The 22308-nt window shown below is 45.6% G+C and overlaps 1 protein-coding gene across 9 annotated transcripts in view; it reads left to right on the forward strand.

The window, feature by feature from the left end:
* Positions 1–22308, forward strand: part of AGAP1 (ArfGAP with GTPase domain, ankyrin repeat and PH domain 1) — a 305411-nt gene that overhangs the window by 201844 nt on the left and 81259 nt on the right. For 7 of the 9 annotated variants that reach the window (XM_040068857.2, XM_040068859.2, XM_040068858.2 and 4 more), the window contains one exon: positions 5892–6053. The exons of the other annotated variants lie outside the window; for them this stretch is intronic. In XM_040068857.2, the coding sequence (XP_039924791.1) occupies positions 5892–6053 (162 nt within the window). The remainder of the gene's footprint in view (positions 1–5891; positions 6054–22308) is intronic. 9 annotated transcript variants of the gene reach the window in all.

Genomic DNA, 22308 nt, shown 5'->3' on the forward strand with positions numbered 1-22308 from the left:
GTTTAACTTTCTTTTAGAAGAGATGTCTCCTCTGATGACTTAATTTTCCTCCACACTTGCTGTGTTGCTTTGGCATGCTCTGAGAATAATAGCTTTCCTCGTTATACTCCCAGCACCACGTCCTTCACTGCCAGGATATTTCTTGGCACTGCCTTGTTTGTTCATTAGTATTGACCCCGCTCGGTTTGTGCGCCGCTAATCGAGCCCAGTTCGGCGGGGATGGAGATGGAAGGGCTTCCCTTAGGAATAGCTGCTTGTCCTTAGGAATTTTGTTCAGTAAGTAAATGCTTCTGGAAAAAAAAAAAGGCTTAAAACTTAGGTAAAACTCAAAAGCGAGTTTGCTGCTGCGATGTTGAAAGCGACTGTCGGCGTGTTGAGGGAGAGTTCCCGCTCTGGAACCAGTGTGGTTTGGAAAGATTTTTGTCGTAGAGTCCCAATGGTTTGGGTTGGAGGAGACCTGGAAGATGACCTATTCGCAACCCCCCCCTCTCACTCGTTCTTGTTTGATGTGTGAGGAGCCTCAGGTGATTTTAGGTGCTTGATAAAGCCAGGGCAGAGACCATGTGCCGCTTGCACACTGCCGTCGGGATGGAACAGAATCCATGGCAATACTTGAGGGAATTTTACCCCACCTCGAGAGCCTGGCTATGGAATTTAGAGCTCTTGATGTCCCACAGTCTCCTCAGAACGTGGCCTGGGCAAGGCTTCCCTTCCCAGCATGGGACTGTCCTCGGTGGGAGAGGCACGGAGCTGTAAGTGGCTGTTTCCCCAGATTTCAGTGCAGCGCACGAACTGCAGAGTGGGCGTGGAGAGCAGGATGCACCTGGAAAAGATGGGGCAAAGTACTAATGGAACCCAGCAGAGCCATCCCCAAAGGTTCCTGGTCCCAAGGTTCCTATCTGTAGGTGAAGGAGAGGCAGGGAGCACAGCTGGGGTGGTCAGACACTTCTCGGGAAAGCTTTGTCCACTGGAAAGGTTTCTGCACAGCTCTGGGAATTCATTCCGAGCGTTCTGCAGAGCTGAAGTTGGGAAGGGAATGCTTCCCATCTTTTTGCAGCCAGCAATGGGGCTTCTCCCTTTCTCTTTTCACCCTGAAGAGACTCGAGGGAGCAGTGCTGGCTGTGGGTTTGGAAGGGGCATCCACAGCCAATCTAACCTACTTGACAGTGCCTGCTGCTGAATTAGAGGGCATTTCAAGAATAGCCAGAATTCCTGCAACACAAATTGACCCAACATGATTTGAAACAATTAACCCTCCGATATCAAGAGTCAGGATTTCCTGACCCACAACTCTAATGTATTTTTCATTAGTTCTAACAGCTGGTGAGCACAGCCCTCTGGCCTTAAGAGGTTTATTTTATTCCTTCTCTTTTTCTTTTCTTTTTTTTTTTTTTTTTTTTTTTTTTTAAGAGAAACTCGTCATGAACACGAGGAGCTTGGCACAAATGAAACATGGTGAAAGCAGAGCAGTAGGGCTGCAGTTTATCTGATGCAGTCTTTCTGTGCAGCCCCCTGCGAGTCTCATACGCTGCTGCTTCATGGAAAAATACAGTTCTGCTTCACAACTCCTGCGCTGACTGCTCGTCTCATAAATCCAGGAGTGTATTAGTTGCACTTGTGAATGTAACTTCTGGTAGCTGATTTGTTTGGAGGAAATCACAGATGTGTCTGCAGTGGGGAATGGAAATCATTTGTGCCCAGTGTCTTTTTGTGTCACTTGTAACTCACTTCTCAGGGTCTACTTATGAATTATATTCGTTCTGCATTTGTAATTAGTGGGTGGTGTAGTTGGTGAAGGCTTGAAATGATGTGCCTGTTCCACTAATCCGTGATGATTCACAGGACTATTAAGTTAAAAACCAGCAAAAGAGGGGCTGCAGACGTGCTGTCCCTCGTACTGTTCCATTACGGGGGCAAACGTGACCAAAACCGTGAGTGGTTTATTTTTTGTTGGACAAGTCACTCCATATGTGTAAGACAGCATTTCTTACAACCTTAATTGCATATTTTATTACAATTTTTACAACAGACCCTTTACCTTTTGGCTTTTACCTGCTAGACGCACACTGTTCACATCCTGTCCGGTCCCGTGTTTCTGTGAATCCTGGTTATTTTCATTTCATTCCTATGTCTTGCATTTCTGCTCTGCCGTTTGGGAAATCCGAAAGGGCTGTGTGTGAGGAGCCAGAGTGACTCCCTTGTTCCCCTTCTGCCCCCGGTGTGTGCTTCCCTCAGCTTCTCCCCACGCAGGCACTCCTCAGCTTAATTCCTCCTGCCTCCACCTGCTCTTGGCAGCGATTTACTCTGAATAAATGGGTATTTAAGTGGGGTTTTGTGTGAGCACGCTCACTTTTCTTAGGGGCTCGTCTGCTGAGCAGTGGCCGAACCTGGAAATTACCTTGAATCTTAATTTGGGTAGGTTTTTGTGGGGCTTAATTGTTTGAACGTTTTGTAAGCGCGGCCGTAACGGGGTGTTTTATAACATCAGAAAAGATAGTTTTAATAAAGCTGTCTAGAGCTAGAAAGAGGAACTCTTCCTTTGATGCTCCTTTGGTAGATGAAAACATTTTTGTTCAATAGGAGACCAGCATCTTTTTTTTTTTGCTCATTTGAGACAAGTTCTGGCAACATACTGATATTCATTCAAATATAAATGCCATATTCCCTTTGAAATGCAAATTGTTTAAAGAAAAATAGCATATGGTAGAGGTAAGTACCTTTTCAAATCAGCTCCCACACTTTAGGGACGTGAGTGCAGCTAAAATTATTCTTTGGAAAGAATCTGGAGCCTTTGACACATTGAAGCTTGAACTAATCAAGGCTTCCCAGTAAGCATATACACATATCCATATCAAGGAAACAGTGCTGAGAATACATGGATTAGCATAGTAATTTAACTGCCCCCTGCTAATCAACTTAAGCAACCAGCTGATGCATGTAGGATGCATTTGAAGAGGCAACTCTTTGACAGCTCCAGCATGGGCCAGGTAGCGGGCCAGGAGCTTGGGCTGGATGTGAAGATGGGTGTCTGTCTGTGCACGGGGGACAAGAGGCGCAGGATGGAGAGGCTGCACGTGCCTAACCCAACATACAGGCTTTGCTTTTCGTGGATCAGAGAACCACGGGATGGTTTGGGTTGGAAGGACCCTTAAATCTCATCTGGTCCAACCCCCCTGCTGTGGGTAGGGACATCTTCAGCATTTTCACTGCTGACCTCCTATTTTCACTGTCTCCTGCTTGTCTGCTGAAGGTCTGAGGTGGTTTCTGCTGTCCAGGCTTTATCCATGAGGGAAGTTAAAGGACTTTTGCCAGGTCTAGTTTGGGGTTTGCCCGTTGTAGGTGGGAAGAACTGTGGGACTGTGTTGGAGAAGCTCTGTGTGGCACATGCAGCTTTAGTGCCTAGTGTGGGATTCAGGTCCTGCAGTTGGACTGAGAAGTGGAAAAACTAGCACTGGATTGGGAAATAATGGTTTTTAAATAAGGTTCTAAGTAACAAGTCTGTGCTAGAGCTGAACACATTGAGGAGGGGGACAGGAAAAGAAAGGCCCACTATTTTCCATAGTCTGGCCCTTCTGATCTCTGCTCATGGGTCTGATATGTCATGAAAATACACACCTTGCAGCACCTGGACAAAGTGGGATTTAATCCTGAATAAGTACTACCATAAAGGTTGCAGGATAAAGGTTACCAGGCTGTGGCAGTAGGAAAGAGGGAGCTGGGCTGGGTTCATCACAGTTCAGTAAAGTGTCACGTGAGTGTTCTTGGCACCTGTTTTGTGCTGGCAGCCCACACCTTTGAGAGGAGTGCAGTGGAAGAAAGATTCTTCTTTGGCTTCCAGAATAAGTCACGTCTCAACAGGTTCACATCACAGCGTGGGGTTGGAGTTTCCTCAGATGTCACTAAGGTGAGAGTGGAGCTTTTGGTGCTGACATGATGGCATAGGAATCTTGATGTTCTCTGTTCAAGGTTGTGGTTTTGCATCGTGGTTAGAAGGTGATTGGACACTTGTGTTCAAAAACTCGTGGACTAGGTGGAAGATGTCAGCATAAAAATATCACAGCTTGTGTTGTGTCTAGGTTGGGCTAAATCTCAAGTTTGTAGAACCCACTCGGTCTCAAACTCCTGTCTCTCACATCAGCCATTCCCGTTAATTTGGTGGATCATCCAAGTAATTTATTAATATTCATCGTTTTTCTGGATTGTGAAAACCAGAGGAAAAGGGGATTTCAAAGCAAGCGTCACAGAAGCTGATTTGGAAGGAGAGATTTCTTTTAAGACAGCACAACTTTTGTCAGCTCATGTTTTCATTTTCTGTTGCGGTTTTGAAACGCTGAATTACAATTTAGTCCTCTGCTCTGTAGTCTCATGCCTTGGGAGGTGCCGACATGGTTCCAAAACCCACCTTAGACTTTGCATAATTAAACAAATGAGTTTTTCTGTCTGTATTTCATGTCTGCAAAGCGGGGATTGCCAGACAGAAGTTCTTGGGGGCTGAGTAAGTACGTTGAAGACACAGATACTGTGATGCATCTGTGTTAAAGGACTAAAGAGGAGATTTTGTCTTGGGAAAGGGGAGGAGAGAAAGGGACAATTATGCCAACTCTAATAAACACAAAGTAGTTCACTAAGCTCTGCTTTCTTCCCAAAGGCTGCTCTGGGAAAAGACATAATGATAGAACTGGGAGTCAGGAGATCTGGGTTTTATTTTCAAGTCTGCCACAATCTTCCTTTGTGGCCCTGGGTCATTTAACCTCTGAAAAATGGGGGAAATGATAGCAGATAATTAACAACCTCACAGGAGCATTGAAAATTAATTAATTAATTTTTCTGAACTCATCAGTAGAAGGTGCAATGGAAATGCAAAGTGTGAGGGTACGTTATGATATTGCATCTGCTCCTTTCCCTTTGCATGTGTTTTTTAAGAGTATTCTTCAGTCCATAGAGGACCTGTGGGGCACCTTTAGAGAGCCTGCCATGAGGAGTGAAACTGGCACTGTAAATTCTTTGTGGCCTTATCATATGCAAAGCCTGTGCTAGGAATGGAATAAAATGTGCTCAGAACCCAAAACCGTGGAGCAGGTTTTGGCCCATAGCAAGTTGTAAGCAAGACCATCAGAAACCTGAGTTTCTGGAAAGGTTTTAATTGTTTCTACTCTAAAATGTATTCAACCAGATGCCGCTTGTCCTGTTTTATGGTGAGAAACCTGTCCCTGTCACTCCCCCTCTCACACAGCTCCCAGCATTTTAATGTCCTAGGCCTCGGTGATGCTGAAAATGCAGAAGTGTTTAGTGGGTAAAGGCTGTTCTTTGTTTGTCCCCTTTTGTGTCACATTCCTGGGACGAGCCCCAGGAACGATACCTGCAGTCAGTCCAGTGTCTGCTTCGTGTCACGATGGTGTTTTAAGATTAAATGTCCAGGAAAGTTTTTTTTTTTCCCTTGGTCCCTCAGTGCTGGCAGTCATGTGCTCCCCATCAGTGTGTTCTTGGGGGACATACCCGTGTCAGGTATTATTTAGAGGTGGATTGTTTTAAACTCTTGCAGTTGGCTGAGTTGTATGAGCAGTGGCTTTTAGGAATAAAGTGATTTTCAGCGCGCAGTCTAACACGAGAGAAGCTCCAGAGAGTGTGCCTGGCAGCAGGGTGGCGGAAGATCGTGTTTCCCAGAGGGTGACTGAACAGAATGAGGTGATACCATAAAAATTTGGGTGTTTTTGTCTGCCTAGCCAGATTTGAGCTGCTCTCAGGACCGTCAGCTCCAGCACTACAGGGAGGGTCACCATGTGGGTGAAGTAACCCCTGTTCCTGCTCTCGCCGAGATCCCCCCATCCATCCTGATGCAAAACCCCTCTTGTCCTCTCTATTGACACGATTTGTTTTCCGTTTGTGCCTAGGGAACGTGACTACTAGCACATCTGTGTCTCAGATGGCCAGTGGGATCAGTCTGGTGTCCTTCAACAGCCGCCCGGACGGTATGCACCAGCGCTCCTACTCGGTCTCCAGTGCAGATCAGTGGAGCGAGGCCACAGTCATTGCCAACTCTGGCATTAGCAGTGGTAAGAAACCTGCACCTTGGGGGGGCTGAACGGGGACTTTGGTGCTCTTGCTTGTTTCCAAAAGGGCAAAAAAAAAAAAAAAAAAAGATGGAATGAGGCCCACCCCGCTGGGATGTTGGGTGCAGCGTTCTGAGGGAAGAATTGGAATTAGGAAAAAGGGAACGGATCGGCGCGATAGTTTTTTGTGTGCGGGCACGGAACGACAGGGCGAGGGGGAAGGGTTTGAAGCTGAAAGAGAGGAGGTTTAGCTTGGATGTTAGGGAGAAATCCTTCCCTGAGAGGGTGGTGAGGCCCTGCAGGGGTTGCCTGGAGAAGCTGTGGCTGCCCTGGAGGTGTCCAAGGCCAGGCTGGATGGGACTTGGAGCAGCCTGAAAGAATTCTGAGTCTTTTTTCAACATGAAGAGCTAATGTCGTTAAAATACTGCTTAATTTTAATTTCAGGTACATAATCATGAGATCCCAAAATGGTCTGGGTTGGAAGGGATCTTTAAGCCCACCTTCCCTTGCCATGGGCAGACACCTTCCACTATCCCAGCTTGCTCTAAGCCCAGTCCAGCCTGAGCTTGGACACTCCCAGGGATGGAGCAGCCACGTAATGTGTGTTGTTTGCTTGATACTCAGATTCCTTGCCCTGTGTGATGGGTATTAGCAGTAAATGACCCTCCACATCTCCTCAGCATGTCCTTTCTCTGCTGTGCTCTTGCTCCATTGCCTGCACGCTCCTGGCACAGTCTTTGTGTTTCTTCTATGGAGCATTTAACAGGGTTAAAAGGAGCAGACACCATTACTGGTGGTGTTTTGGAATTATTAGATTGTAGCAATAATTGTTTTTAAAGGGTAGATGTGATATTTGCTACCAGACCAATAGGGTGAGTAGGTCAGAAGAAAGGGGAGGAATGCTGTTTCTGATGGTTGCCCCTAAAGTGGGAGCAATTAGGGGAATATGGGAACTGTTTCACATATCCCATATCTGTCTCTGTGTCTGTATAAGGTCTGAATCTGGGTATAGCCCTGAGACCATCTCTGGGTTTTCCAGCAGCTCTGGTCAGGTTTTTAGTGCCACCTTGGGAGAACAGAGGGTTTAAAATCATGATCACCTTGTTTCAGAGTGGCATTAACAATCAAATTCATACCCACCAAAGCACAGACTTTTTTCTGGAGCTGTAAACATGGGGACAGCACCTTCAGGAGAATTTGTATTAAAATGCTCCAGATTTTGCCTGAGAATTTTCTTGCAGGAAGGCAGGCATGTTGTGAAGCAGCACAGTGAAGTAAATGTTCCAACCCTGTTCTCTCCTGTGTCCACACAGCTCACCCAGTCCTGGTCAAGCTTTAAGGGGAGGCAGCATTACCCTGCATGGATTCTGAGCTGCTTTCCCACTTAAAATCGTATCTTTTCTGCCTTTTTTTCCTCAGCTGCTTTGTCATTTTAATCTTCCCCAACTCCACCTCCCTTCTAAAAGGTTAGACCAAAGTTTGGGCCTTTTTGTGCCTTTTATCCTGTAGCTTTTCTGAGGCAAGATGAAGAATGTTGGGTGCTGGCGCTGGGAGGAAAGCAGGAGCTGTAGGCTGCAGCCCTGTGCCCCTTGACACACCTGCAGGCAGGTGAGCAGGTGCCACCCCTGTGCCAGGTGTCCCAAATGAGGCTGTAGTGGAGAAAAACCTTCAGAATTCAGTGAACTCCTGCAAGCAGCGTGGAAATAGAATCCTAAAAAGTAGAAGTAGCAGCTAAATTCCTGCCTTTTGCCACCCCCTTGGCTTCAAAATGCTGTCTTTGCTGGACCAGCTCTTTGCTCCTGCTGCTGGTCCTGAGCTGGTTTGCAATTCCTGGCAAAGGGAACCTTTTCTGCCACCCCAGCTCTGCACTCCTCCATATGTGCAGTAACTTCTTCTGGCTTGACATTCATATGGGATTACTTCTGGCTCAAAGGAGACGACAGCCAGAATTAGGGTTATTTTGAAATTGCAGGTGACTGGTGGGTACTTGTGAATAAGCCTACCTCGAATAATTTCTTGCAGAGGTTCTAATATTTAAAGAAAAAAAAAAATTATGAGGTTGGTTTTTTATAAATACAGGGGGCGGGGGGGGAGGGGAGAAATTGGCTTAAAAACAAGTTTTAGGCAACTAAGGGTCAGCAGACTCAGAAGTGTTGTGCTAAAACTCCTACAAAACCTCCAGAATAATTGATTGCTCTGAGTGTATCATCCTTGGATAAGCTCAGAGATATGTCCTTTATGTTGGCAAGTTGACGCATGAAAAACTCTTTTTAATTTCTGGGGGTTTTTTTTCTCCATTAAAAGATTTTTGAATTTTAGTCATAAAAAAGCTAATACTGTGAAAGCAGCAGGTATGGCAAGAAGCTAAGCATCTTTTGGAATTCAAATGCCAATGTACTGGAGAATATGCCTGCTTATTGTCACGTGGTTTTATTGTAGACAAAATAACATATTGGGATTCAATTTTTCTCTGCACCTTTTTTTCACATTAAATTAATACTTTGTGTGGCTCCAGAGAACTTTTCAAAGTCTTCCAGACCAGACCTTTGGTTTCCTGGGGCTTCTGTCTTTCAAGCAGCTGTGAACATCTCCTAATTAGATAAATTACTTTGTAGTGGGCAGAGCCACAAAACAGGAGGTGCTGGTTAAATTAAAGGGGAAAAATAGAAAAATCCATTCTCTGAAATGGAATGCCCCACTGCTTTATGACTATTACTGTTGTAAGGTTTTACATTTAAGTACCTGAGGTTTAAAATTAAATGTCTAATATAATTTGGCGCTGGTAACATGAAGCCCGCGACTGCCCTGGGAGAAAATCTCGACAGCTTAGTTTGGTGTTTCAAATTGCTGCGTGCTGGATAGTGAGCAGCTCGTGCTGCTGGCTCACTATTTAGCTCACTCCCACCTGCTGTTCAGCATCATTTCCAATGCAGGAACATATTTGCCTTAAAAACTCCTGAAATTTCAAAAGGCTGTTCCAGCAGCACATGAAAAATTAATTCTTTGTGCCTTTTTTCCTCTTTTTCTTTTTCTTTTTTTTTTTCCCTTCTCCTCCATACTCCTGTAAGTGCTTGACAGAAGTAATTTTAGCAGCGAGAGAGAATAAAAACTGGGGGCAGTAAATCCCTGTCCAGGAACCTCTTGTGTAGATTCTTTATGGACCCAGAATTGATCTGCGTGTCAGATCCTGATGTAGTTTCAACTGTTTATCACCCTAATGGTGGTAGAGAGACCATGAACATCAACTTATAATCCCCCATGAAAGAAATTGGTGTTTGCAGTCAATGAAGGAGCAGCTCAGCTTTATTGATAGATTTGGAACAATTACTGCTGCTCCAGCTATTGGCCCAGAGGTTTCCCTGGATCCCACTGGAAGCCTGCAATGTTTTTTCCTCTGATAAATCTTCTCCTTCATGGTTTTGGGGTTTTTTTATCACCCAGAATTATCTGTAGTTGCTCATTACTGGGGAACAGGATTGTTTCTGGTCTCGGGGGAGCCGTTTTTGACCTGTTTGGGTGTTCAAGTTCTGGTCTGGATTGCGCATCCCACAATTCCTCTTCTCTAAATCCAGCTCTTATTTTCATAAAACCACAACATTTTTACGTTGGAAAATCCCTCTAATATCAAGTCCAACCCTTAAGCCAGCGCTGCCAAGCAGTTTGTGCATCTGTGAAGAACCTGACAGACAGACCCCTCCCAGTTTGCCCTCAGAAGTTTTTGTGGGGCCAGGAACCACGGGCAGCTGCCTTGCAAAAGTGAGGTTTGTGAGACATCACCCTGAGAAGACCAAGGATGGAATTTCCTACCTGGGGATGAAGCAGCAGCTTGGTTCATTCTCTTTTTAAATGTCCTGTTTTTTTCATCTGGCCTTCTGTGCCCTGAGACCATCAGAGGGAAGGATTCCTTCCTGAAGGATTCAGCACTCAGCTCTTCTGACAGAGCACTGCAAACAGCACTTTGCATGGGGCAGGGACTTCTCCTCTCTGGGCTTGTAAATTGTCATTTGAATTCCAGCATGATGTAAAATTCTGCCGTAAATCAAATATCTGTTTAAATATCATCCACTTAGGCTTTATCACTGTACAATTGCTTGTACGGGCCATTTGAGCTCGGCTGTAATTTATGGAAGTTGTAATACCCGGTGTCTTCTGAGTTTCTAACAGTTTGGTGTTAGGGTTTATTAATGTAAAATTGAGTTCTCACTGTGCCAGGGGGTGTGAGAGGTCGCTGGAGTGTTGATGTTAATGCAGACCTTGCAACTTGCCTTACTTGTCTGATCCTAAGTGCTGGGAATGATTAAATGATGGAACCTTCTGCTCTGCCTTGAAAAAGGAAATGGTTCAACTTGCATCTGACATCAGAAAATACCATGTAGCGCTGTTGGAATTCCATAGGCAAGTTCATGACCAGGATCAATGATGTAATTTCAGATAGATTCTTAGAATTTCTGAATTATTTTTGGTCAGCGTATACAGATGGTTTAGGTCAGAAGAGCTTTTTCCTCCTTTTTAAATACGGAAATTGTGACTGAAAAGCAAATACAGATTTAGTTTCTCCTTTTTTTGTTGTTTTTTTCCTAGCTGCTTTAGAGCTGTTCTGGCATTTTCTGTAGTTCTTACTGCTTAATATGATAAAATTCGCCATGTATAATATGTGCACATAGTTTACTTTATCTTACAGAGGACACGAAAGAGAACATTTCTTCTCCTTTTCATACCTTTTTGTGATCCACAAATTGCTTTTGGCAAAATATTCCCAGAGGGAAACTACTGCAGCTCAGCAGGGTAAACTCTGCTAACAACAACTTGTTATCGCCTTTGCTTTCTCAACATACCTTGAGGAAACTTGGGTTATAAAGTGCCAGTTTTTAACAATTTCTGGAAAACCATCCCCTTTCAGCATGAGGTTATGTACTGAGAAACTTCCAGTATTTAAATTTACCTGGCATTCTTGACAAGCTCTCACCTGAAATAAATAGCCCAGTCAACCAGAAATAAAAAAATTCTGTGGAGCACTGTCTGAGGAAACAGGAAACTGGTAATTTTTTTGGTTTGCTGATCCTGCTGGACTTGAGATTTCAAACTGGTTCGAATTCAGGCAGGGGACGATGGGGTTTTGCAACCTGTGGTTCCCCAAAGTAATGTAAGGCCTGGAGGGCAGTGGTGATAAATAAGTGCTCTGAAAAGGGGTTTGGAGCGTTACTCCAGCTGGTGCTGTCTGCCTGGGTTTTTAGGAATGTGTTAGCCTCTGGAAGCAGCAGAACCCAGTGCTTGTTCCTTCTGTTCCACAGACCATAGGAATCTCAGCTTAATGGGGAACTTTGAGGTCACCATCCCTGGAAGTGTTGAAGAATGTGTGGCACTTAGGAACAGGTTTTAGTGCTGGCTTAGGGTTTGGACCCAAGGGTCTCAGAGGGCTGTCCCAACACAGATTATTCCGTGGATCTGTGCCTTTCTCCTGCCCATCCAGGCCGTGGCTGGCAGCTCAGTGACCACCAAACCGGAGATGAGCTGTTGCCATCTGGTCCCACTGAGCCTTGTATCCAGCAGAGAAGTGACATAGAAGAGTGAAAGATCTGAAAGCAGCTCTCTTTGCTTTGTGTCTGTGGTGGCACCAAGAGCCCTCTGAGGTTTAAACTCTGCCATGATGTTGGTTTAGGGAGGACTTTGGCTCGTGAGCATTTCTGCACAGCTTGGCTTCGTTTCAGATGCTCCTCTTTTTATCCAGTGCTGCTGTTTAAATCCTGAGCTACGTTTTTGCAATTCTCCAGCTGCTTTTCTTGTTGAAGATCCTCTTCTTTCCGCTCTCCCCCTGATTAAAACACAAAGAATTGTTGCATTCAGCAATTAACTCCTGCTCTTGATTCCAAGAAACGTGAGTGCATCCTCAGGTTAATTTGGCATTGGCATCCTGATGCTGATCTTAATGGTGCTCACAGCCTGGAGTGCCAAATGTCTGTCAGTAAATTGTTTATGGGACTAAATTAACTTTTTGATTGTGCTATAAAGCTCTGGGTTTTCCCAGCATTTACTTATGGATGTTTAAATACATATTTTGCATTTAGTTTGGCTCAGGATTTACACTGAAGTAAAAATGCAAGTAGTATGTTCTTTTTAATAGGTGGAAAAGGTGATTTATTTCTGATTACTGATGTTGATTGGTCTGATTTGACTGTCTGGCAGTGTTCAGTAAATCAGTGCTTTTTCTGCCTGTAGCTGGGCTTGGTTGTCACACCTCTGTTATCCCCACTCAGGAGAAAAATAGAGGGGAACAACCCTCAAGCCAAAGCACTTTATTTTTATTCTTGGGGTTTAAGCTTTAACCTGACAGAACGGTGAGGAGAGTGAATGTTGTCTTCATCAGCTCTTCAAGCCCCTGTCCAAGAAACACTTCCCAAAAGTCAGGACTTCTCAAGAAACGGAGCTGGATACCCTGCATGGTTCTGTGTAGCTCAGACATTTGACATTTGACAGATACAGCTCTTAGAAGTCGTCTAAATGTATTCTCTCCTCTAGTTTTATATCAGAACTAATATTTTGAATCATTACATAAATACATTTTAATATAAGGTATAATGTTGAAGATGATCACACCTCTGGACAGGGGGAATTTTTCATCAAGGAGGCTGTCCTGTTATCTCATTTGTATTTAGAAGAGTGTAAGTTTTAAAAGTTTTTATTTTGCGTGTTTGCAGTTTAAGGTCGCTTTAATCTGAAAAGTTTGCAGTAATTGCAAGGAATGAAATACATGAGCTGGGTTCATACAAAATCCTGCAGGAGGTTACGGGCTTTGAAAATAAAATCGTGTTTGCAGAGAACATTATAAATTAAGGGACACGCTTTCAAGTAAACATAGAGGACAGACATAATACTGCAAGAGCAGAGTGTGACTTTTTATAAACTCTTTGATTCGAGTAGCGTGGCTTACAAATTTCGTGAGCCCATTGCATTCTGTATTTAGGGAGTTGCTAACGAAAACTTAAAGAGGGAAATAAATAAGCTTCCCAAATCGGTGAGCTTTTATTTTTTATGAATCTTTTAATCTTAGTTTAGATAAGCTAAGTTTATCTAATAACGTAAGTTCTAAATTTATTTAAAGTTATGTAAAGGTTTAAACACAAAGCTGAGAAAGCAAAATGTCCACGTATAGCTCCCTTGGGAGCAATTCCCGATTCGAGGATTTCCTCTTCGCACATCCACGCTCTCAAAGTTCCAACAGATGCTTGTAATAGTTCCAATATTCTCGTTTAATGCACGGCCAGGAGTGCAGTGCTTTGTTTTGTAGGGTCTGGAGGAAGAGCCTGCAAGAAACACACTCGGTGCTTTCATTCCTTCTCGGGCTTAATGAAGTTTCTGTTCCAAGGAAGGGCAGAGCAGTTGCCCCCTCAAGCGTGGCTGTTGGTGATCACAGAGCGTGGGTTTTTTTAGGGTTGTCGTGTATTCCTTACCCATGGAATCCAACACTTCAAAGCCGCCTCACAGCACACACGGCTCGGGGAGTGAAAGAAGCCTCTGTGCCGGGCCCTGGCCACAACCTGGGGATTGTTGGGGGCCAGCTGGAGCTCAGAGCCCCTGCCTTCCCTTCCTGCAGGTGGGAGAGCTTCCCCTTTCAAGTGCCCTTCATTTGTCACAGTTGATCTCATCCCATCTCATCCCTGTGCCACCCAGGGGCCGGAGCCACGAGGAGCATCCAGTGCACTGGGGCTTCTCCGGTGAAGGGCCTCGACTTACTTACCCAAGAGGTAGAAAGAGGGCTTGATTAAACTTGAAAATTAAAAAAAAAAAACAACAAAAAAGTTTGTCGATGGCACTTAGGCCACCTGACACCTCTGAAAGACAGAGCTTTGTGTTTTAAGAGCTTTGCTTTTCAGCTCTGGGTCTCTGCGATAGGAAAATGTTTGATTTTGCCTTTGATTAAGAGCGGTCTTGGTGTTGCTGCCATTATTTCTCTTCCTTTCTGACACCGCTGCTCGTGGCATACATTACCAGGAAAGCCTTAGCTTTTTCCTGCCTAGCATGATGCAATTAACAGCCAATTTGCTGTACAGCAATTATTCAGCTTTAATTGGAAAATGTTAATAGTGAAAGTCTCTGGATTTTTTTTTTTTTCTCCCCTCCAAAAAACCGATATTAGGACTTGTCACTGAAGTCTCGTGGACTGACAGTGGAGAGTTTCCTAACCTCTTCTCAATTACCACAGAGTGGGTTTGAAGCTTGAAGTTATCCACAGGTTATACAGACGGAAGGTTAAAGTACAGGAGTAGAGACGAGACATCTTTCTGGCTCTGAGCATCTCTTTGAAGAGAGTCAGTTCTTCCTCTCTGTCTTACTTTGCCTATCTTGAAACACAAGGTAAATATTTTAGTAGGAAGTGATTCAGTAAGCCATGGATTCATTATTTTCCAAGTGCCTGGTGACCTGCAGGCTCTATTTCAAAGCAAAATGTTGTTAAATGAGGATTTTTTAACGCAGTAAGACAGCGCTGATGGTTAGATCAGGGCGGAGCTCTGCCCCCCTCTGTGTAATTAAGGGGAATTTATCATGCATCTCATTTTGATCTAAAATAGAATTTGTCACACACTTGTGTGTTCCTGACCATGGTGGAGCTTGTTCACCCTAAATGAGCTCCTTTAGTGTGTTCCACGTGTCTGTTTGTTCCCACATCACCATTCCTGGGGATGGGCCTGGTGGACTTGCCACCTCCAGGGTTCTGCAGTTGGCAGCTGTGCTTGAGGTGCCTGATGATCTACCTGGCTTCAAAAGGGGAGATGGAAACCTATCACTGTGGGAATTGTAGAATCACAGAACAGTTTGGGTTGGAAGGGCCTTAAAGACCATCCTGTTCCAACCTCCCACTTGGACCAGGCTGCTCCGAGCTCCATCCAAACTGGTCCCGACAGAATTCCTTCTGGAAATGTACCAAGAGGTTCTGCCCTGAGGCATTGTCTTCAAGAGGACCATCCTTCCTCCCTCGTGGGAACAAATTCGTGAAGTGAACGAGTTACCTGCAGTGAATCCCCATAATTTCTGCCTTTCGTGCTGTTTTTCCCCTCTGGCAGTCCATGGCCAGGGGAAACGGCGACGCCCACAGCATCGTACACCCAGTTAGTAACGATTCAGGGTGACACACTGGGAGGCTCACAGGGCTGATGCTGCCCAGTGAACACATTCTGCCAGAAGAATTAGAGATGCTCCCTGTACATCTCTGTAGGTCTGTTCAGCAGGAGCCAGGAAGTTTGTTTGCCTTGGGATGTGGTGGCAATCCTGCAGCAGCCCAGACTCACATCTCTTTCCTGGTTTGTTGTCCTTATGTGTTCAAACAACTTGTCAGGCTGGATCTTTCCACAGGGCACGTTCACATCCAGAGCAGGGGAGGGGAGTGCAGGGATGCCTCTGTGTAACGGGGGATGAGATAAATTAACAAACCCTGCTCGCTCAGGGAGTAGTTTATATCATCCCTGCCCCTGACCTAAACCTGCTGCAGGCAAGATGTGTGGAGAAAGATTAGGATCTCATCCCCAGTTCACGTTCTGAGCTTGCAGGCCCTCTAAAACACAGTCTTTGCTTTGCTTGTCACCGTCCTGGCAGCACAGGAGAGAATGATGTAGGAATAGTCATGTCCTCTCCTCTTGGGAGCTGGTGAATTCCTCCTGGAAACAAGGAGCTTCCTTTGGAAGGGAGCTTCTTTTCTTCCTAGCCATCCTTCAAGTTCCAGGGAGCAGAATGCTGTTTTGCCAGCCATGTAATGTGTTGCTCCTTAGGAGGGAAAAGGTGCTTTTGTGGGGTTTTTTTAAGCTCTATTGTTGCATTTCTGCTCTCATGCTTCTTTTATGATGGCCCAACATTGTGTGTTGGTAGGAAATGAGCTAAGGACTTGTCTTCCCTTTAGATAAGGGAGATGATAATGAGGGTCTTCCCAAAATTACTGAAGCCCTTCCAATATCTGTGCCTGAGCATCTTGAGACTAATTTTCTCTCCCAAGGCTGTGGATGATGTCCCTCCCTTGTAACAAAGCGGAAGGGACGCTCATGCCCTGCAGAGTGGTCACTTGAGATGCTGCCACAGAGCAAGAGCCAGACCCTCCAAAAGCTGGGAGATCCCTCTTTGGCTGTCTAGGGTGAAGCTTTGTTTTCCCTATTTCATTGAAATTGCTCTTAGAGGAAAAGAGTTGTTCAGTGGGGCTCCCTGACGGTGGCAGGACAGCTTTGAGATTTGCAGGCTCTGGGCACAAGGCTGCAAAAATGGGAGATGCAGGGAAGGAAAGGGGAAGAGAAGGCTCCCGAGGCTCTTTGATGTCCATCCCCCAGTTCTGTTGAGAGCTCCCTTTAATTTCCTTCAGTGCAGCAGGTTCATTTCAGCCCTCAGTAGCTTGAGTGTCCGAGGTGAGCTCAGCTCAGTGATGACCAGATGCGCCTAATTCCTCCCAAAGGTGTGAGCTCTCTCTACTTGACAAATATTTGCCTTCTTTTTTCATCCTGGAGGCTGTAATCTCGTGCCACCCCTTCTCCACCACTCCCAAGTGTTCATTACATCCAGAGACTTGGCCAAGCTGCCGTTCTGGCAGGATTTTAATGTCGGTCCTGTTCATCTGTGCCTGACTTCAGCCTTCCACGGTCGCTGTGCGATTGCAGCATCCCTTTAACTTCAGGCTGAGGCAGAGGAGGAAGATAAAGAACCTGATAGAACATTTACGGTAATAGCTGTAAAGGGAAGCTGGAGAGCAGTGGATTTCACAGCCAGAAAAATCTCAGCTCAGGGAAATGGGTCTGAAATACAAACTACAAATAGTTATAGTCTCTTGCTTCCCCTGTTTAAATAAAAGGATTGCTTTTCTCACCTTTAGTTAAAACACATGTGTGGAAGATGAAAGTGTCCAGCTATTTTTTTATTATTCAATCCACCAGCTACCGACATCTTTGCCTTATTTCATTTCAGCACTAATGGCACTGTGAAAGTTCTGAAACACCCTCTTTGGATTCAGCCTTCCTTGGGTCGCAGCAAAGATTCCTGCTGCAGGCAGAGCTGTTGCTGTTGTTTTCGTCATCAGCGCTTTCTTCCTCCTCTTGAACCTGGTGCTATTAATTGTGTTGCTGCTTCTGCTCTTTAATTGATCCCATTCACCGCTCCCGCTTTTGTAACGTCTGACTCCTTGTCACTTCGGCAAATCAAAAACCCAAATTAATCAATCTCCAGCCACTTGAGAATAAGGCCATGTTGGGGAGCTGGGCTTGACAAAAAAGTCTAATTTCACTTTGAAAGCCTGTTGGAAAATTTTAACAAGAAGATGCAAGAAAAATGTAAACCAGATCAAGCTCGACTTTGGTCTGTGGAGAATAGCATCACCTGTTGAGTTTGTTTCAAGTTTTTGTAAATAGGTGATTTGACAAAAATATGAAATAAATCAAAAGGCACGAAGATAGAAGGGGTCAGAATATCCTTGGTTCTGCTGCAGATGGTTACACAGGAGAGAGGGCTGTGTGTGTGAGAGAGAGAATAGGAACCGTGGGCCAACGACGAAGCTCCGCTCTTGGACTTTTGTGTCCCAGCCTTTGTGCTGTGCTATTCCCGTACCTCACATGTTGCCTCTTTTCCTGCTTTTCCAGCCCCCAGCTCCTTTACCCTGGCCTAGGGTGCTCAGACTGGGTAATTGTCCCTCATTTCCTTGGCCTGCTTGGTTCCTGTGCTGGCATCTCGTGCACCTCTGCTGTGACGGGTGCTGCAGGTGCTGAAGGAGTCGTATCTCGGAAAGGTTTGGCGTGGGGGCTTGGGAATTCGGGATGCAACGTGGTTGTTTTTCTCTTCTAGGGGTACCCAGTCTGGGTTTGGATTGACTTTCAGACAGCTCAGATTTGGGGTTGTTCACCTGGAGAGGAGAAGGCTCCAGGGAGACCTCAGAGCCCCTTCCAGGGCCTAAAGAGGCTCCAGGAGAGCTGGAGAGGGACTTGGGACAAGACAGGGACAGGACACAGGGAATGGCTTCCCACTGCCAGAAGGCAGGGATGGATGGGATACTGGGAAGGAATTGTTCCCTGGAGGGTGGGCAGGCCCTGGCACAGGGTGCCCAGAGAAGCTGCGGCTGCCCCTGGATCCCTGGCAGTGTCCAAAGCCAGGCTGGACACTGGGGCTTGGAGCAGCCTGGCACAGCAGGAGGTGTCCCTGCCCATGGCAAGGGTGGGACTGGATGATCTATTGGGTCCCTTCCAGTCCTGTGATCCGGTGATGATTCTGTTAATTTTCCACCCTTTTCAAATCCAGGACACTCACAAAGTCCTAAGAGGGCACAAATGGAGTTGTCTTTGGGATCCATTTGTTGAGCACATGCAGCTTCCAAATAACAAAATAATGAAAAAGGTAGGGAATTGGCTGTAAAGTTACCCTTTACACGATATGTGTAACACTGAGAGAGGATATCAAATTGTTTCAAACAGCAACTAAAGCCCAGTACAACAGCACAGCTCTTGAGACTCTTCTGAGGATTGGTTTTCATTTAATGTTCCGTCTCTTGACTCTGGGTTGTAGTTGTAGACAAAGTGTTTCTTCTGCTCCACCCCTCCTTTCTTCCACCACAGTTTGTCATACTTGAAAGGAATTTCTCTCATGACCATAATTGCAAAATGGATCTTGGAGAGAGGCAGACACTGCACTTGCTTTGTGGAGTAAAAGCTGCGTTGGCTTTTTTGTTTTGTTTGGTAAATTCTCACAAATGAGGGTTGGACTTGCACAAGCAGAACGATCTCTGTCTTAATCCACGTGTCCTGCACCTGTAGAGAAAAATCACCATGTGCAGAGCAGAGGGGTGGGGTTTTAATGTCCCATCTCTTCATAACTCGAGGGGTGTTTGGTCACCAAGTGTCACTTGTTGCTTTTGGGCATGGAGTGAGATACTGCACATACTTACACAGGGCTGCCACGTCCCTGGAAGTGCCCGAGGCCAGTCGGGACAGGGCTTGGAGCAGCCTGGGATAAGGGAAGGTGTCCCATGGCAGGAGTTGGGGTTTAAGGTCCCTTCCAAACCAAATGTTCTGCGATGTGGCTGTGTCAGCTCTCCCTTGCAGCTGAAGGAGTTAATAATGGCACTGGGGAGGGATGGTGGGCAGGGAGGAAGGCTCCTGGCTGCTGGGACAGAGCATGGGCATCTCTGGCTCACTCCTGGAGGCTGCAGGCAGCAGCAGGCGTGGGCTGAAATGTGAGGATGCTCCCTTTTAGGGGAGAAGACATTTTCCAGCACAGTTTCGCTGCACATGACTTCAGAACGGTTGCCAAAAGGAGGCTGTGCCGGTCAGGACAACCCCAGCTACGTGGCAAGGGGAGAGTTTTGTCCTCAGTGTCACGTAACGGAGCTCTGCACCCTGCAAATGATGACCATCATCAAGGGAAGCTGTGCCCGTACAGTCCATCAAGAGCCGCAGAGCTAATGATGGGCTGGGCAGATAATCGGGGGAGAGTTAATTGTAAGGTTCGATATGGCATCTTGTCAGCAGAGATAAGTTGTCACGTTTTCCACTTGAGCTGAAACTAAATGATTGTAAAATAAGTTATGAGTGTCCTTGGGCCTGTCTGCCAGAATGATGGCTAAGAATACATTCCTGGCCCATCAGTCTCAAGCAGCCCGCTTGATATTTATGCGAACTGAATGTTATTTTATTCCCCCTCTAGTCATGCTTGTCAGCTTCCCGAGTGAAAAGTGAAACTGCTGCTTTGACTCATACTTCAAGTATTGAAGCTCGGAGAGGCTGCAGATTGTTATTATTATTACCAGTATTATATATTTTTTCGGGTGTGTGTTGAACATTGATGCCCGATTGGGAAGAACTAATGGCTGACATTGAACGTGCGGGATGGCTGGAAAAGAGCCCATCCCAGCCCAGTGGAACGCGGCTTATGAGTTCCAGTGCCTCTGTCAAAGCTGCTTGGGATGGGGAGTAATGAGGCGCTTGCTTTTTTAATTTGCCGTGCCTTTTCCCTTCCCTTCCCTTTTTTTTTTTTTTTTCCCCCCACCCCTTTTTTTTATTTTATTTTTATTATTATATATTTAAAAGTGCCGGCAGTGGTCGTCTGTTCCCAGGCGTGGTAATTGATACCAAATAAAATGCATTATTTGTATTCAGTCAGGAGGATGAAATTGCATTCAGCGGGCTGAAGCCTGAACTCATTTACAGTTTTCCCGAAGCCCGGGCTTTCAGGAGCCCTCTTTTCAATTTGAAGAATACCTTGTCAGGCAAGAGAAGGAGTGGGAAATGGGAGAGCACAGCGTGGAAGCCCAGCGCCTTTTGATTGCTCATATTTTAAACCAGGGGAATGTTAAATAACTCCCATCTTCAAAGGGTGGGCTCGGAAACCGGGAATCCGGGGCAGTAACGCACCGGCGATAGCAGCTCGGCTCCGTTTATGAGGGATCAACCTCTCCTTGCTGGTTGAGGGGGAGGGAAAGCTCCAGGCTCCCACTTGAGAGCAGTTTGACCCAAGGACAGCGGGTTATTACCTGGAAGGGGCTGTGGATGACGAGGATTTACCACGGGAGGTTAATTCCTCAGCTCGCCGACGCCAGGCATCAAACCCGTACGTCCCTCATTTTTCAGAGCTCTCGGGCAGGTTTTGTTGGGGGGATTTACGGCCTGGAAATTGGACAGAGCTGCCACCAGCGTGTGGATGTACCCTGATGGTTTTTAACGGGACGTGTCCTGTGGCGTTGCCTCAGGATTGTGGGGCTTTTCACCGTCCGACGGGTGGAGGGCACGGGGGTTGATGCTGCGGGCGCAGGAGGCGATGAACTCGGATGGGTTTAAGTGTTTGTAAAGTGAGAGCTGGGAATGAGGGGGGAAAAGTGAAGCATTTTGAATCATAGAGCCCCAGAAAGGTTTGAGTTGGAAGGAACATTAAACATCACCTAGTTCTAACACCTCAGAGAGGGACACCTTCCACTGTCCCAGGCTGCTCCAAGCCCCGATGTCCAGCCTGGCCTTGAGCACTTCCAGGGTTGGGGCAGCCACACACACGGCTTCTCTGGGCAACCTGGGTTTTCTCCTTCTTCTTGAGTATCACCGTTGCATCTGTGCTCATGTCTTTGTGTTTCTGGCACCCTCTTCTGCATCTTCCTTCCGTGTCATGGATCCAAAGGGATCTGTGTCCCCTTGGCTGAGAGAATTCCCACCAGGATTTTCACCTGGGTTTGCCTTCCTCCTCTCCTGGAGAGACAGCAAACTCTGCCAGGAGAGCCACTTGCACCAGTTATGGGTCAAATCCGTAAAATCTCCTACGCTGATACAGAGCAAATACATTTCCGTGATTCCCTTTTCAGGTTAAATTCCTGGGAACTGATTTCAACCTAGTGGATATAGGGCAAAGAACAGAAATCCTTAATATGAAGATTAATGCTTGGTTTGGTCTCTCTTGCCAGGCAATTAGCTACATAATTTATCCCCCACTAATAACTTAGAGCACAACTGTGCTTAGGGGGTAATTAGGAAATAAACTTTATTAGGAGGAGAAAGAAACCAAAATAAGTTGGGTTTTGTCAAATGGGCAGTTCTGTGGCAATTTTAACTAGGCAAAAAAATCAGAAGCTATTTTTCTAATAATCTTTGGCTTGATATTTTTCCGATATATTAAGTTAAACTTAAATGCGCTCCTGTTATTACGCTTAAGCTTTGTAATAAGGTTTTTTATTCTATTCCCTGTGTCTGCTATCCTAAAACCAGTCATCAAGTATCTAACCCCAAAAGGCAATCATGGGAATGTATTTGCTGAATATCTGTCTGGGAGATTTTAAGGATATGGCACATAAATGCAGTCCTAATACCTCACTAAGGTGCAATATGGTATTTAAGCAAGGTTCTGGAAATGGCTTCACTTTCCATAATAGCAAGCGCTTTCCTTTAAGTGTAGGTTTTATGTGGAATTTTATAATTAAAATCCAAACCAAGCCAGTAATTAAGCAAAAATCATATTACCAACCTTGGGGGAAAATCCTGTATTAAGGTTACTTGAGTATTTACCGTGTGGAAGGACCCAGTTCTTGAAATTGTTGGAGTTAATAAAGCAGGAAACTGAACAGAGTAACGTGGGATTATTTCTTTTCCTTGGGAGCAGGGAGGAAGTGACCCTTTATCACACAATTATTACCTGTACCAGGTGTGCATTACTCACCTTGTTTTCCTGCCTTTATTGCCATCACCACCTTTTCAGCGTGTGTCTGTCTGATATTAATGACAGTAGAGAACATCCAGAGGAGGCAGGGATATCTCTGTTTATGTATTAA

Source organism: Hirundo rustica, chromosome 7, assembly GCF_015227805.2.
Source record: "Hirundo rustica isolate bHirRus1 chromosome 7, bHirRus1.pri.v3, whole genome shotgun sequence".
NCBI lineage: Eukaryota > Metazoa > Chordata > Aves > Passeriformes > Hirundinidae > Hirundo > Hirundo rustica.